Below are 14973 nucleotides of genomic sequence, written 5' to 3'. Positions count from 1 at the left end.
ATTCGAGTATATTTCAATCATGTTTCAATTTATTTTTTTATTTTCTGTATGTATAGTTCATGAACGAATAGGTCTTCGAGCATGATAGGTGATTTATATGTTTCTTTTGTTTTATAGATACCTTGTTCCCTGCACGCACCTTATGGTGAGCCAAAGAAAGTCTGTAAAAGATGTTGATCTTGATGGCCGTTGTGCCAGTAAGTTCCTGTCATTGTCACCTGACTGCTGCCAGTCAAAGGTCAAGCCTCTAAACGGTATTGACAAAAAATTACAGAGTAAGCCAGTCACGAAAGAAACTTGTGATGAACCCGTCAATGACCCTGATCTTACTAACAACTCAGTGTTACTAACAAAGAAAAGTGAAGTTGTACTTGGTGGTTCTCCGCAGTTTTCTAAACGTCTGTTCGGCCAAAGAAGGCACAGTGATTCGCGGTCATCCGGTGGTTCATCGTCATTGAATCAATCTATTAATGGATTGGATGATATTCTGGATGAAACATTGTCCGATTTTGTCACGAGTCATAACGAATACTTGCAGGATGCGAGTGACGGTATTTACAATTGCGTGCTCGGTTGTTCAAGCTGGAGCGCCCCCTACGATGGGGAGAACCCACGTCCGTTTACCCACAGTCACGATACAGACAGTGTGTCTTCATCAGAAGGACGACCGTTTCATACATCTCGCTCGAACAGTCCCATGGAGCGGTCAAGCAGTTTTGTGCGTACACCGGAATCCAACCGTAAAGGCTCGTTATCGAGTCTAAGCTCCAGTTTTTCTGAGAGTTTAAATAGATCAGTTCCTTTTGGGTCGGGATTTGAAGGGAATGCGAGCCCTCGGTTGCCACGTGGCTCAGACCCAATTGTCCAGGATACTATACAAGAAATTTTACAATTTGAAACTGGTTCAGGAAGCTCTGGTGAGAATCAGGTCATTGAGTTAGCAGATTTGAATTCAAGTATCGAGGAAGTTTTGAATTACGAGCGGGGAATCTCCGATGAAAGAAATTCCTTTGGTAGTTTTTACAGTGATAGCTCGCATTTAAAAGTTAATCGCTCGAAAAATCTGGCAACAGATAAAAAGAAAGGAAGCCGGTTGTCCAAAGAAAATAAATATTCTCAGAGTAATGGAACGAGCCATGCAGATTCTGTTATTAATTCTACGAGTAGGAAAGCTTCAGGGAGTCCGATATCGTCTCCGAGAAGCCAAGTAAAACGCTCAAATACATTTGAAGGATTTAGTTCCAAGTATGATCAAAATCAAGATGGCTCCTCGCTTTCAAAATGGCTGACCGCATTAGGAGAAGATGGAAGTAGTGAGCATCTACATCTTGGAGATGATGAGAAGAAGGATGCGCTTGAAAGAACGTTAAGTCGAAATGAATCAATGAATGCAAGTGATGACGTTCAAGTGTTTTGGAATTATGATTCGGATTTTGATACCTCTAAAACTTATCGACAGCGATCTTTTTCAGGAGATACGTCTAATGAGGCTGAGAAAATTTTAACCGCTTTAGGATTTAATACTAAGAAAGATCAAGAGACTAGCCCAAAAACAGGCCGAACGAAACGTGGCACCTTAAGTAGCATGAGTTCATTTAGTGAATCCGATTGGGAATTCGACGGGAGGAGTAGTCCGTTGCAGAATGGTGTTAACTCACCGCAGCATAGCCAGCGGCGTAAACTTCCTAACATTCCAATGCACAGCTCACCACAACCAAAGAAAGTGCTGCACGTAAACGGAAACTTGCTCGACGATCTTGACTTCGAAAATGAACTCGGGAAACCGCAGCAATCTACGCTGGATTCCATAATACCGCACCTAGCCCCAGGGTCAGTCATATCTGGGCCACTTCTTCCAACACCGCTTATTCAACAAGTCATGTTTAGCCCAATCAAAAATAACCCTATGACCCCAACGACAGGTGAGTTTGATACTGTAGTTTTATTATTGTTGCTGTTTGATGTTGTGATGTTGCATATGAATATTTTTGTATATTCATTAATGATAGTTTGAGTAATTACAAATTCAAGTCAATATTTTTCTTAATTCAAAAATTTTCATTAACTTGGCTACTGTATTCTAAAAATTTAATATAAACTGTCCATCCAAATCTATAGGTGCACTGCTAAATCCATTACATTCAACCTTCAAAATCCAAACTTTTTTGCATTAGATGTATTTCATGCACAACCGCAGATTTCAAATATAACAAATATAAGGCTCACATGATAACATTTGATTTTCAAACTTTTCAGTACGCAAGACTTGATTGGCTGGCCATTCATGTGTAGTGAAAAGTTGTGTTGTGTAGTCACATATAGTCAGATGACCTATATGTAACATTAAACAACATTATTGTTATACGGTCACTTAATTTTATTATACTGTAGTTTACAATGTTGACAAATCCTATGATGTCATAATAATAATAGATGGATTTATAGTGCAAAATAAACAAGGTCTTTATGCGCTCGGGACTACTGTAAATGTTGCCCTTTTCAATAACTTTCACCTCCCCCTGAGGGTCACTTCATGTCCTCCGCAGCCAGTAAACCGGCGCACTTTCATCTGTCCACAACAGGGGCCGAGTGAACTAGTAAACCGGTTTAACCCCCTACTCATCACGAAAGATGTACTGGGTTCTTTAAAGTGCACATGAGCATTTGTGTACACTGGGTCTACGGTTTATAGTCCTTATCTGAGAAGACTTGTTCCACCACCAGAACTATAGGAGCGAGCCAGCCAACCTGTGCCGATATTGTTGGCTATGATCACGGTGCCCCTGCCTTAACTGCTCAGCCATTCCAAATTCATCTTTATTTCAATCAATTAAAACACAGTATAATGATTGGAAAAAGGGGCAAGTAAACAGTACTGAAAAATTAATTAAAATACACATTCCAAAGACATCAATTAGATAATTAAAATACATGAAAAAACACCAGAAACACAAAGAAAGTATATTATAGCAAATTGGCTATAAAGATTAAGGAACATTATGACAGTGGCACTTATTTGTCACCTTATCTAGTCTTTTATAATATTAACTCATCTGATGACGTTGTATGCTCTATGGTCACTTAATATTGGCAAATGACATGATAAAATAATAATAATATGTAACACTTTTAACATAAAGTGACAAAGCGTTTTACATCGAAATGAACTAGTGTGATTTAAAAGAAAGCATAACTTAAAATAAAACAGACACCGATAATTTGCATACACCCCCACAGATTGGGGATAAGACCTTAAATTTGTTAGAACTTAAATGTCTACCTTACAGTAAATCATTTGGGAACAATTGCATTTTACGAAATTCCTTAGGGGTCGTTCACGATTTTCACCATTTTTACAAGTGTAAAAACAGTATGCTAGGGGGAGGGAGGGGAGGGATAGACAAGTTTGTACACTTATGTGCATGAAAATTTTGATTTGAAATATCATGCAGTATTCAAGAATAATAGGTTTTAATGACAAATCATAATGCAATCATGATAGTGGAACCATTTTTAATAGACATAGAATGAAAACGAAGTAAGTATTTTAGATAACACATCAAAAATGGACAATGATTTTTGTGAAATGAACATTTTTTATGTACACTTTCAGAGGGGATGGAAGGGGTACCAAAAAAGAGTACTGTTGTTCACTTGCGAAAATGTTGGTACTTAATATCTCGACGAGATTCGATTGACAGATAAGCCAACTAATCAGCGAGCGTCATTTAGTCACATGATAAAAAACTTTTTCTCAAACATTTTAATTTCCTTAGACAGCTGGTTTAAACGCGAAACATACGTGAGCCTGGGCCTAGATGTCTATGCTTGGTTATAGATACCCATATTTACACGAGCAGTGCACATCAGTGACTTGGCCTTTGCCGACAACAAGGTTGAATGAATGTAGCTTTTTCCCTCTTCTTTTGGGAGCGAAATACAGAGGCTTTTACAACAATTTCCTCGCCATGTTCCATGAAATAGATTAACACTATGAATATATGATACATTTGCATACCGCCTACCCTGAATTCTCTTTCTTAAAGAAGGTTGATCATAGCAAAGAAAATGTTCGCCAACTCGATAAGTCTAGCCGCCATTGTCTAAGGTTTTCGTGACTTTGTGGGCGGGGCTTTGCGTCCTTGTCGACATGTCAATTGTGAACTACTGTACCCCTTTAACATTTGAACTTTTGGTAAATTTCATAAGGACCCAGCTTGGAGAATGCTTGTTTTTTTTTTGTGTAGTCTGGTCACATGATATTGTCATGATCAAGTCATAAACAGTAACAATTGATTAGTCTCCTGATCATTCACTTACATGATATACAGTAATAAAACATCATTAAACTTAATATGTTAATCCTGTTTTCTAATTGGTAGATTATTGTTCCTAGATCCCTGCAGTTTAATGTTACTGTGCATATTATTATTACTGTAGTCCCTATTAATTATTATGTTCGCCAGTTGAGTAGGTATCTCATTGGTTACCATTATGTCATTACAAGGAGGTTGTAGTGAGAATGTGTTTTTTTTTTTTTTTTTTAGTGAGAATGTTTTTTTTTTTTTTTTTTTTTTTTTTTTTTTTCATGTGAGCTTTGACAAATTAATCTATATGTTCGACAATACTTTCATGTTATTTATACAGAGTTGGTTAGCCTTTTCAAGGTCATTATCAACATTGTTATTGTCAGGCCTCATATTTGGGGATTTTATTGGCAAGCACATGTTTACAACTACATTTTTACTGCAATTACCACTCGAGTCAGATGCATGCGCACACAACGGTAACCGCAAAAACCGTTCGTATCAACACACATGGTAATTCTCTCATGTTCTGTCACTGCCACCTTATCTAGGCCTAGGCGACCTACATTTTTGGCTTTCATGTTTTCATTTGTTCTTATTTTGATTTATTTTACGTTTTAAACAATCTATATTAAGCATCATGAGGGCACCGAGGCCAAGGCTGCAAAAGGGCAGGCAAGTAGTGGCCATCGTCGTGCTTCATTTTCAGGGGCACCAAGGCCAACTGGGAGGGCACTGTTGGCAATGGCTGCGGTGGCCGCAGTAAAATTCGAGGCCTTCGTTGTTTATTCTTTGCTACTCTTTATGACCCTCATATGTTTACTACAGTATATATTGTTTACAAGTAGGATTTGGCATTTGGAGAAATTAAAATCTCTTAAATCTGATGATGGATTTAACCACTGTTTGGTTTAAAAAAATTCTACTCGAATGTTGGTTATTCAATTCAGTGCGTATTCATCATGGGCCATGAAAAGGGAAAATTTTCCATCTTCACTAAAAAATACACTTATGCATTTAAACATTCACAATGATAACAGTGATATTTTAATAGGGCTACTGTTTGCAATGATCTTTACATTTTGTAAAAATATATAAATATTATACAATATTGCAGTACCCGCTGATACTTGGGGATCGGATTCAACACCGGCCACTATGCACAAGTTTGGTGGTCTGATGATTAAGTCACCAGACTAATTATCTTGAGGTCCTGGGTTCAATTCCCACCCGAATCACTTGCAAGATTTTTTTCCGCAAGTTTTGGGGAATGTAGTGAGCATTCAGTATGATGACACATCAGGTGGGGCAAAATATTATTATTCCCAGTATTGTACACATGAAAACAATTAATGTACCGTTGATAAAATTGTGCCTAGTCCCTACACTATTTTATAGTGTTCACTGATCATTCCTAAGACATAAATGCAAAAATTGCTTTTTAAGCATTAGATGAGTAATTATTTGGATGGGGAAATCAGAAAAGAACTCCCCTGTAAAATAGAAAGTAATTTTAGTATTAATATTTATATATATATAATAATAATAATATATAATATATCACACTGAGATGGGATTTTGAAGCCTTACACTAGTAGTTATCAACCAGTTGTAAAAGTGGCCTCAGAGGTTATTTCAGGGCATCTAGAAAACAAAAATTTCCCTGGACTCACCTAGGTTAGGGTTGTCTCTCGATTGGGCCCCCCCCCACACCTTTTTTGACACCTCTGAATCTGTCCCTGTTCAGTCCTACTGTAAGACTTGAATGCTGAAGGTCGCCTTGTGAATAGAAAGTAATTTTAGTATTAATATTTACACTGATATCGGATATCACACAGCCTTAGTTGATCGCTTGAAGAAATGAGTTGTAGTTTAAGTCAGTCAGTAACATGGCATGATGCCATCCAAATTGTGTCACCCTGGTAAGACTATCCAGTGCACAGGAAGTATCAAGACCTGTGTAATATCGTTTCTTTATGGCCAACTTTGATGTCATAACATCATGCATAAGTTGCATTGTTTTTATTACCATTATTATTTTCAATTCCTGTTGGATTTGCCTACAATTATAAACACAAAAAAAAAATTATGCGGTGCTTAATATTATTGTTGAAATATTTTTCCCTTTTTCACAATTTCATAAAAAAATTATTAGAATTTTCATTAATTTCTGAACTAATTAAAATGCAATGTTACAACTGTGTGGAAATGCTCACTGTAAACATATTATTGCATTGTATTTTGAGTAAACAAAACAATTAATTTTTTACTATTTTACATAAATTTACTACAGAAATGTTAAAATTTACCAGCCAATATGCAAGTATGTAAATAGGAATGACATTTTTTTTATGCTACTTAATATTATAGTCAATTAATAGCATAAAAAATATAGTATAGGAGGGACATTTTTTATGCTATTTTATTTTATTTATTTCTATTTTACCCTGAGTGACCTGATCAGTGCAAAAAGCATTATTATCCTCCTGGGGCCAGCAGTTAATTAGTAATTAACTACGGTAATATTGTCTTTCAGTTTTCAATATTAGAATCTTAACTTAAAATGTACAAACTGGGCAACTCATATTTAGAATTTTATTTTAACAGAGAAACCATTGTTAAATGCAAAGGGGCATCAAGTACTTACTTGGGAGTTTACTATCATTTTGATTGCCATGCCAGACAAAAATATCAAAATATACAGACTTTAAGTCTGTATATTTTGATATTTTTGTGTGTAAACAACTGTCTGTTTATTCAATGTAGACAGCATTGCTAGAAGCAAATTGACATAAAATAATTATTGTTAGACTTTGTCTTTTCTTTCAGTATTATTTTTATTACTTTTTTAATCATGCCAGACAACAAAACAAAATATACTGAGTTATATTTATTCAACATACCTGTAGACAGCATTGCAGCAAAATTATTACTAAGGTTTTAAAATATGACTCTAGTACTGAAGCTCTATGTAAACTAAACTGGAACAGACTTGTCACAAAATTGTTCTATAATGAAGCTGTGACAATGTATACAGAATTATGAATAATTTAAGCCCACAATATCTTATAAACAGATTTCATACCAAAGAAAAAATACATAATACTTGATCAAAAGACAAACTTTATCTCTGTAAACCAAGTTTTTCTTATCAAGGAACAAAAGTTTGGAACTCTTTAGCAGATGAAGCAAAAAATGCTGAAGATCTAAAGAGTTCCAAAAAAATTGTGTCAAATTTTTGCAGTGTTGTACTATAGATAATTTTAGTTTAAATTACTGTTACCAGTACTTCTCTTTTTTTTTTTTTTTTGCTTTTAAATCTTTTGTTTTGCTATAGTAGTTTAAGGACACGGCCTCTTGGAAGACCAGTCTTTGTAAAAAGACTGAAATGAGTTTCTGTGAATAAATAAAACTCTAATTATTATTATTATTATATTATGTATGCTTAAAAAAAACGCTTTTCACTACTGTAGCTACTCAACCTGGGGATCATAAGCGCTAGACTTTACTATACATTTCCAGTCTATATTCGTCCCGTGGGGTTACAATCAGTCTGCTTGTGATATACATGCATTTCCCCCCTAACTGTGCCATGTTACTCAATCAGCTTGTTGTTGACCTACTGTTGTGCATGAGTAACTGGAACAGCTAGGCCATGTGGAAGGTTAATAACTCGTCCGCGGAAGAATTCAATAGGAAACAGAGTGTAATAGAGGCCTTGAGGGAAATAGAAGCCTGCTAGGGGTCTTCAGGCAAACCGTAGCCTGCTAGAGGCCTTCACGCAAACAGAAACGTGCTAGAGTCTTCTGGCAAACAGAAACGTGCTAGCGGCCTTCAGGCAAATAGAAGCGTGCTAGGGGCCTTCAGGCAAACTTAGAGCGTGCTAGAGGCCTTCAGGCAAACAGAAATGTACTAGGGCTTTCAGTCAAACGGAAGTGTGGTAGGTGGCTTGAAGGCAAACAAAAGCATGCTAAGGGCCTTCAGGCAAACTGTACCGTGCTAGGGGCCTTTTGGCAAATGAAAGTGTACCAAAAAACCTGGGAATACAGTGTCTCTAAATGATCACTACAGATTGGTGTATTAATATAAAAAGTTACTGTATATTGTTTTTTCAGTAGGAGGTAATTTGTGATTACAGCTGTATTACTATTAATATATTCAATGTTAATTGTTAAACATGAGCCCATCTTTTCATATGCTTCACTTCAAATTCATTTTATTCCATATATTTCTTTACCACATGTTAATATTATCTATCTTTTTTTTTTTTCTTACAGGTCCATTTATCACTGCAATATTCAACAAGCTAGACACCATGATGACAAACTCCCTCTATGTCAATCTCTTAGTCACTGGTATTATCACAAGATTAGCCTACTACCCCCAGCCACTGATCAGATCATTTGTGCTCAACACCAATATAGTTATGCAGCCAAGTATACGCTCAATGATCCAGGTTTGTATTTGATTTTGAGAATTAGATTTTATTTTTTAAACTGTAATATACTGTATTGCTTAATGCAAGCAGACTCAATGTATTTTATGTTTTTGAGTCACTGGATTCATATGCTGTAGATCTTACTGGAGTATCTGACCAAATTACACTACCGGGAATATGTGCTTGTCCCAAAATTGAATCAGAACACCCCTTTGATAAAAATAGAACAGTCCGACCCAGAGTGCCATGTACAAACCATCTCCCTATCACACATCCTCATTCCCTTTTCGACGTTGTATGTTAAAAGAGCTCTTTTGTGCTGTAGGATAAGCCTAAAGCGTTAAGCCACTAGAAACAAGATTTTGTTTCTTTGTTGACTACTGCAAGAAGATGGTTATTAATTTTTCTCGGATTTTTCAGGAAGTTTTAGAGAGGATGACATATCTTTTATTTAAGCTCGATTTGTAGTTGCTGTCGTTATGTCTGCGCGCAAGTCATTTTGCTCGGCGTCTGGGGCCCCAAACTCTGTATTTTGCTCTTATTTGATGTGAATGCAGGTTTAACCATTTCCACTCCATGTAGATGCTACTGTAGCTTCAAGTTATTCTACAATTACCTGCAAACACTAAAAAGTTCAGTTTCAAAATTAAAAAAAGAAAACATTTTGTTATTAAACATTTGTATTTAAATTCCGTAAGTATTCTTTTAGATTATTTTGTACAGAACTGGTCTAATTTCCATTAAATAATTTTTTTCTTTCCAGGTTTTAAGTTCTGTTCGGAATAAGCTTGACAGCTATGCAAGCACTATTGATAATTTTGAGTACTTGTTGTTGCGCGCAAAACGGTACTTGTTTGCGCGTGAAGAGCAGGCGTTCTCCACACATCGTGGACGGGAGTTCTCACTGAGAGAAGATCACTTCCGAGAGGAGCACACAAGAAAGAGTGCTACACTTGATTCACCCATCAATAAATGTAAATATACTATTTACTAGATATTTATTATTTCAGTGTTTGTGGAATATTTTTTTCTCTACTAACAAGAGAGTGAACAACTGGTGGCGCTATTTAAAATAATTGTATGGTGATGTTTTTTGTGGACATTGTATCCAATCTGTCAATTGTATTATAACCATGCTGCTAAATAGTAACAAAAGTCATTAATTAGTGTGTAACATGATAAAACATTATCAAATTATGATACAGAAATATTAATTAATAATTCCCTTTTGAATCAAAAAATATGATGTGTTATTAATTTTTTCAGATAAAAACAACACAAAAAAAATCATCATTTTTCCATCGCAAATAAAATAAATCCAAATAAACTTTGAATTGAAAAACCACTTAAAAATGTACATATTTAAATTAGCATTACTGTACATTAAAACAAAATTCCATTGCGTAGATGAAAGCTAGATAATACAAATATAATTTTAGTTTTTTAAGGAGTTTTCTTATAATTTGTGATATTAAAAAGAAAGTACATGGAATACAAACAACATATTACTGTAGTCAAGAACATGTAATTAAACAACTTATTCTATTGTAATATTCTATGAAACATTAAGATTAAAAATAAATAATTACTGTTTGTTAAAATGTTAAATTCCAGACATCATATGATGCCATATTTAATGTTTGTAGGCATCTTTAACTGAATGAGTAATAACATTACTCAAGATAATAAATTGGCATTCCAGACTAAGAGGCCCTAAAATGCAAACACGTCATGACATTACTTAGTTTTTATATATATATATATATATATACATTTGAAATTGCCTCAGTTGAACTTGCCTAAGTCGAATCCAAAATCAAGTCATTTTATCTGTCTCTTATACACATCTTAAATATGTCAAAGATTTTAGTGAGTATGTATTTGGAGTTCAAAAAATTCCAGAAATACCAAGTCCTTTGCTAGTTTTAATTTATGGCTAAATGAACTTGTACATTTTCTAAAAACGAACATCAGTAAAAAAAATGTGAACATGGGGAAAAAAATATCTGATCGTTGGCAGTCTTGCTCAAAATATCATGGACACATTGAATGAATTATAGATTTCTCTGTTGCATGAATGCGACACTAACAAATTTGAAACCTTTTAATTACTATTGATTAATACATGAAGTATTTTGGAAACAAATGTTAAGCCGGGCACGCACTGCGACTGATGGTCGTCGGCCGATGCGATTCTATGGCGTAACAGACCATTTTCAGTGACGATCCGTTAAAACTGCCATTGGCAATCAGCAGATGGCGTCACATTGTCTGGCGCTTACAGGGAACAGAGTTCAGGATTAGTCGTACGACACAGTGACCACAAATATAGGTTTTGATAATTACCTCAAACTTTTAATTCATTCTCTCATTTAAATTACCTATTAAAACATTTCATTATACTTTAAAAAAATATATATAAAATGCCTTAGAACTTTTGTAGAATTTAAATTTCTGGTAACATATTCTATTAGTCATCTTTTGTTATGTTTCTTTAATATGTAATTTATATGTATATTATGTCATCAATTTCATTATATTACTTAATTATTGTAAAATAAAAAAAATATTTTTTTAAAAAAATTATGAAACTGAACTATTTCATATTAGCTTAATATTGTTCAGTTTTGTATTTGTTATCAGGAGGTGATTATTTTCAAATTAGACATAAGTAATAACATAACCATTTCAAAATCATTTTGTTTTAGCTCCACGTAAAGTAAGCATCGGTGATATTTTCCGCCGTGGCAAACGCAACAAATCCGTAAAGGCGTCTGAGAAGCAGAAACTCAAAGCCATCCAAGACATGGAAAAGAACAAACAGGAAACGAAAGATCCCAAATACGAGACGCTCCGGACAAAGAACGCCGTTTACTGCGCTGTCGTCTTTGAAGAATTCCTGAAAGAGTTGTCCGCTATCTGCCACGAACATGCAGTTTTCAACATGGAAGCCATGACTCTGAAACTGCCATTGTGATGCATGATGGGTAAATTTGTTCACTCAACCATAACATTGTGTACTCAACTGTAATATTGTTACTCCAATCTGTTGTAAAATTGTTTTACCCAATTAATTATTGTTAATTTTACTTATGATTTTTTTTTCTCTTGCCTGTTGGTATTTAGATGTTGTAATGAATAATATTTTTTTTGGTTATATCTAATATCCATGTTGAAACATGTAGTGATTGACATGAAAGACATACTTCTGTAATTATGAATCAGGTCTAGCAAGCAGGTACTAACACATTCCAAAGCACACATTTAACTTTAACATGTAGAATGTCAACATAATCAAATTTTTATGAAACAAAATTTGTGTTATTTACCCATATATGGGCGTGACGATGTCATATCACACCCATATATGTACAAATAATGAGTATTTGTCACATTCAAATTTTGATGGAGAAGTACATGTTGAGGGCGCCAGTACAAGTATTCTTGTAAATTCATAAGCCCTTTTGTATTGTAAATTAAGTATGTTGGCTGACATTCCAGTTGGTTCAACAAGGACTTGGCTAGAAATGTATCAAGTTTTTAAGGGTTTTTTTTTTGTTTTTTATACTGTATTTTTGATATAAATTTTATCTGTACAAAACACTCTAAGAGTAGTACAGAAAAGACATTTTAACAAGTTTATTAGGGGTTTATGTGTTGCTTATATTTATCATTAACTTTATTTGCACAAAACACCCTAATTGAGAACTCATTATTAGTTTGAGCCAAAAATACTAGGAACACAATATAGAGTTCTCCACAGAAAAGAAAAACTGTATCACCGAAATGCATGGTGAGAACGCAAACAATGGGGTGCTGCGTACGGCTGGATCTAAAAAAGTTCTGCCATATTTACGTCACAGTGAATACATAACCTCCTTTGGCTAAGGTAAAAATCGTTGCCATTATCCAGAAGATACAGACAAGTAGCATAAATAGATCAAAAGAATAAAATGACAGACACGAATGCGCAGAATCGTATGACTGGTCTCAGATTAGTGATAAAGTTTCCTTCATTAGCGAAAAGAGAAGGGCGCCGTGTGTAACTGGATCTACTTGGAAACAGAAGGGTGCCATGTATGTCTGGATCTGTGTGAAAAATATGACGTATATCCACTTCAGTTTTGTTAGGCGAGAGAGCTGTATCTTGTGTTTCTAGTATCTTTGCTTGAACAGAATCAGACCATTCACATATTTTCCAATGGTTGGCAACAAGACTATACTGTATTTTGAAAGCTTGACTCAACTTCTTTTCTCATTTAAAGTGACTGCTATCTTAGGTAGCTTACAATAAAATAATCAATCCTTTGAAAATATGATTTCCATTCTGCATTTGGCTCTCAGACAAAGCATCAATTATATTTGCTTTCTAAAAGTGTACATGAATTGTACATATTCTTATAGTATTATCAATTGTACATACAACTTTATCTTCTGATAAATCAGTCTCAACTTATTACTACTATATAACATTCAAATGCCTTGATTTTTTTTTTCTTATTCTTTTTCGAAAAACTACCAGCATCTGACTTATAAGTAGGAATAAGAAATTACAGTACAGTATATATTATAGAATATTAAGTGCTTAAAATGTTTGCAGTGATCGTGAACTTGCTTATTTCTGGTTTTGCAATTTAAAAAACATATGCTAAAGTATTTGTTTTGTTGTCTTTTGGCACTCTTGCAAGTTTGTTTTTTTTTTGACATTAGGTTTTATGTGTTACATATGCTATGTCAATACTGTTTTGTAAACAGTATATTTTAAACGTCTTAAAGGGACTTGGTATTGTAGAGCAGTGATGATTCTAATAGACAGCTATCCACTCCTTAAACTTTAGGGAGAGACTTTAATTGCCACTAATCTCCACTCCTGGAACTTCTAAAAGTGAATTGGTTATAGAAAATCAAGGGATCTAAATTTCTCCAGCTGCATCATTATGGATTACCACCACCACCCTCCCCCCCCCCCCAGATTGTTAGTTGAGTGTGTGTTCCATATGTGTTTGATCCAGTGACTACCGGTGGTCATAAAGTGAAGCAAAAAGTGACCTTAGCATAATATGGTGTTTCAGGCCAAGTCATTTTATTATGTAGTTGTCATATTTCTTTATATAGTGCTTCTGTTCATCACTTGGAGAGAGGCTTGCGGTGCTTTTCCACCGTTTATGTCGCAAATCGTGTTAATTGTAAAACTATAGTGCCTTCTGTCTTATCTCACTAGACTTTCAATCTCATCTATGCACTTCTGTACTTAAACTATCACCTTGATACACATCACCTCACTGAAACTGTTACACACCTTACTACAACTGTTAAACATCTTACTATAACTCTTACACACCTCATTGCAACTCTTACACACTTCAGTACAACTGTTACACACCTCACTGCAACTGTTGTTTACTCATGAATCTTGTTATCTCAACCTTAGACATGGTGTCAGACCCAGGCACAACAACTGTTTAACACAGGGTGGTATATCGTAAGGCGTGCAACCCCTGGGTGAGGCATTTTATCTATTGTCGTTCTTTAATACCAATGCACTTGATAACTACACTGTAACATTAGAGAATGCTCACCCAGAGAGCTGTGTATGTGTACTGTAGGCATTAATTTCATTTCAGCGATTGGATTATAATGTGCAGTGCATACAAGCACAATATTAGACTGACATGTTAAGTGCATATCAAATTGTAATCAAATAATAGAGGTGTCTGCTTTAATCTTGAACTAGGTCTTCTAATGTATAATGTGCTTAATGAAATCCATATTCATGCTGTAGAATAATTTCTTAGGTATATTTTCTTTCAAACGAAATTCAAGGTGATATAATTCCAGTGGGTATAATTCTTTTTCTTCACAACAAACCTGAATTCTATTTCCATCTCATGGTCATTATTCTGTCGTTAATAACTTGTCATCATTAGTTTAATTAGTATCGGTCAGGTTTAATTATAGTTCTGCTTTTTAGTGAAATGGTCTTAAATCATCATCACCACTATATTTATCTTATCGGCTTCACTTCTCATGTTTGTAGGTTTTTGAGTAATGTGGATTGTTCCATTAAATGACATTGTGAAATATTCCAGATAAGATCCTCACTGAGTAAATCTATGACCATGATATTAACATCGGTTATACCTTATAATTCAAATAATTTATAAAAACTGTTAAATTATCTTGTTGTAAAACAGGACTCATCATAATTGAAACTCCGATGTTAGGATC

At 34.7% G+C, this 14973-nt stretch overlaps 1 protein-coding gene across 6 annotated transcripts in view; it reads left to right on the top strand.

Moving 5' to 3' along the window:
• The window catches only part of LOC117100222 (FTS and Hook-interacting protein-like), a 51083-nt gene extending 36116 nt beyond the window's left edge, over nucleotides 1-14967 (top strand). For all 6 annotated transcript variants that reach the window (XM_033239820.1, XM_033239821.1, XM_033239816.1 and 3 more), the window contains 4 exons: nucleotides 118-1922; nucleotides 8585-8763; nucleotides 9509-9719; nucleotides 11454-14967. In XM_033239820.1, the coding sequence (XP_033095711.1) occupies nucleotides 118-1922; nucleotides 8585-8763; nucleotides 9509-9719; nucleotides 11454-11722 (2464 nt within the window). In that variant the 3' untranslated portion in view covers nucleotides 11723-14967. The remainder of the gene's footprint in view (nucleotides 1-117; nucleotides 1923-8584; nucleotides 8764-9508; nucleotides 9720-11453) is intronic.
• The last annotated feature ends 6 nt before the right edge of the window (nucleotides 14968-14973 follow it).

This window comes from Anneissia japonica, unplaced genomic scaffold, assembly GCF_011630105.1.
Source record: "Anneissia japonica isolate Jap-2015-1 unplaced genomic scaffold, ASM1163010v1 scaffold6788_len1366326_cov149, whole genome shotgun sequence".
Lineage (NCBI taxonomy): Eukaryota > Metazoa > Echinodermata > Crinoidea > Comatulida > Comatulidae > Anneissia > Anneissia japonica.
This window is presented reverse-complemented; position numbering and strand designations above follow the sequence as displayed.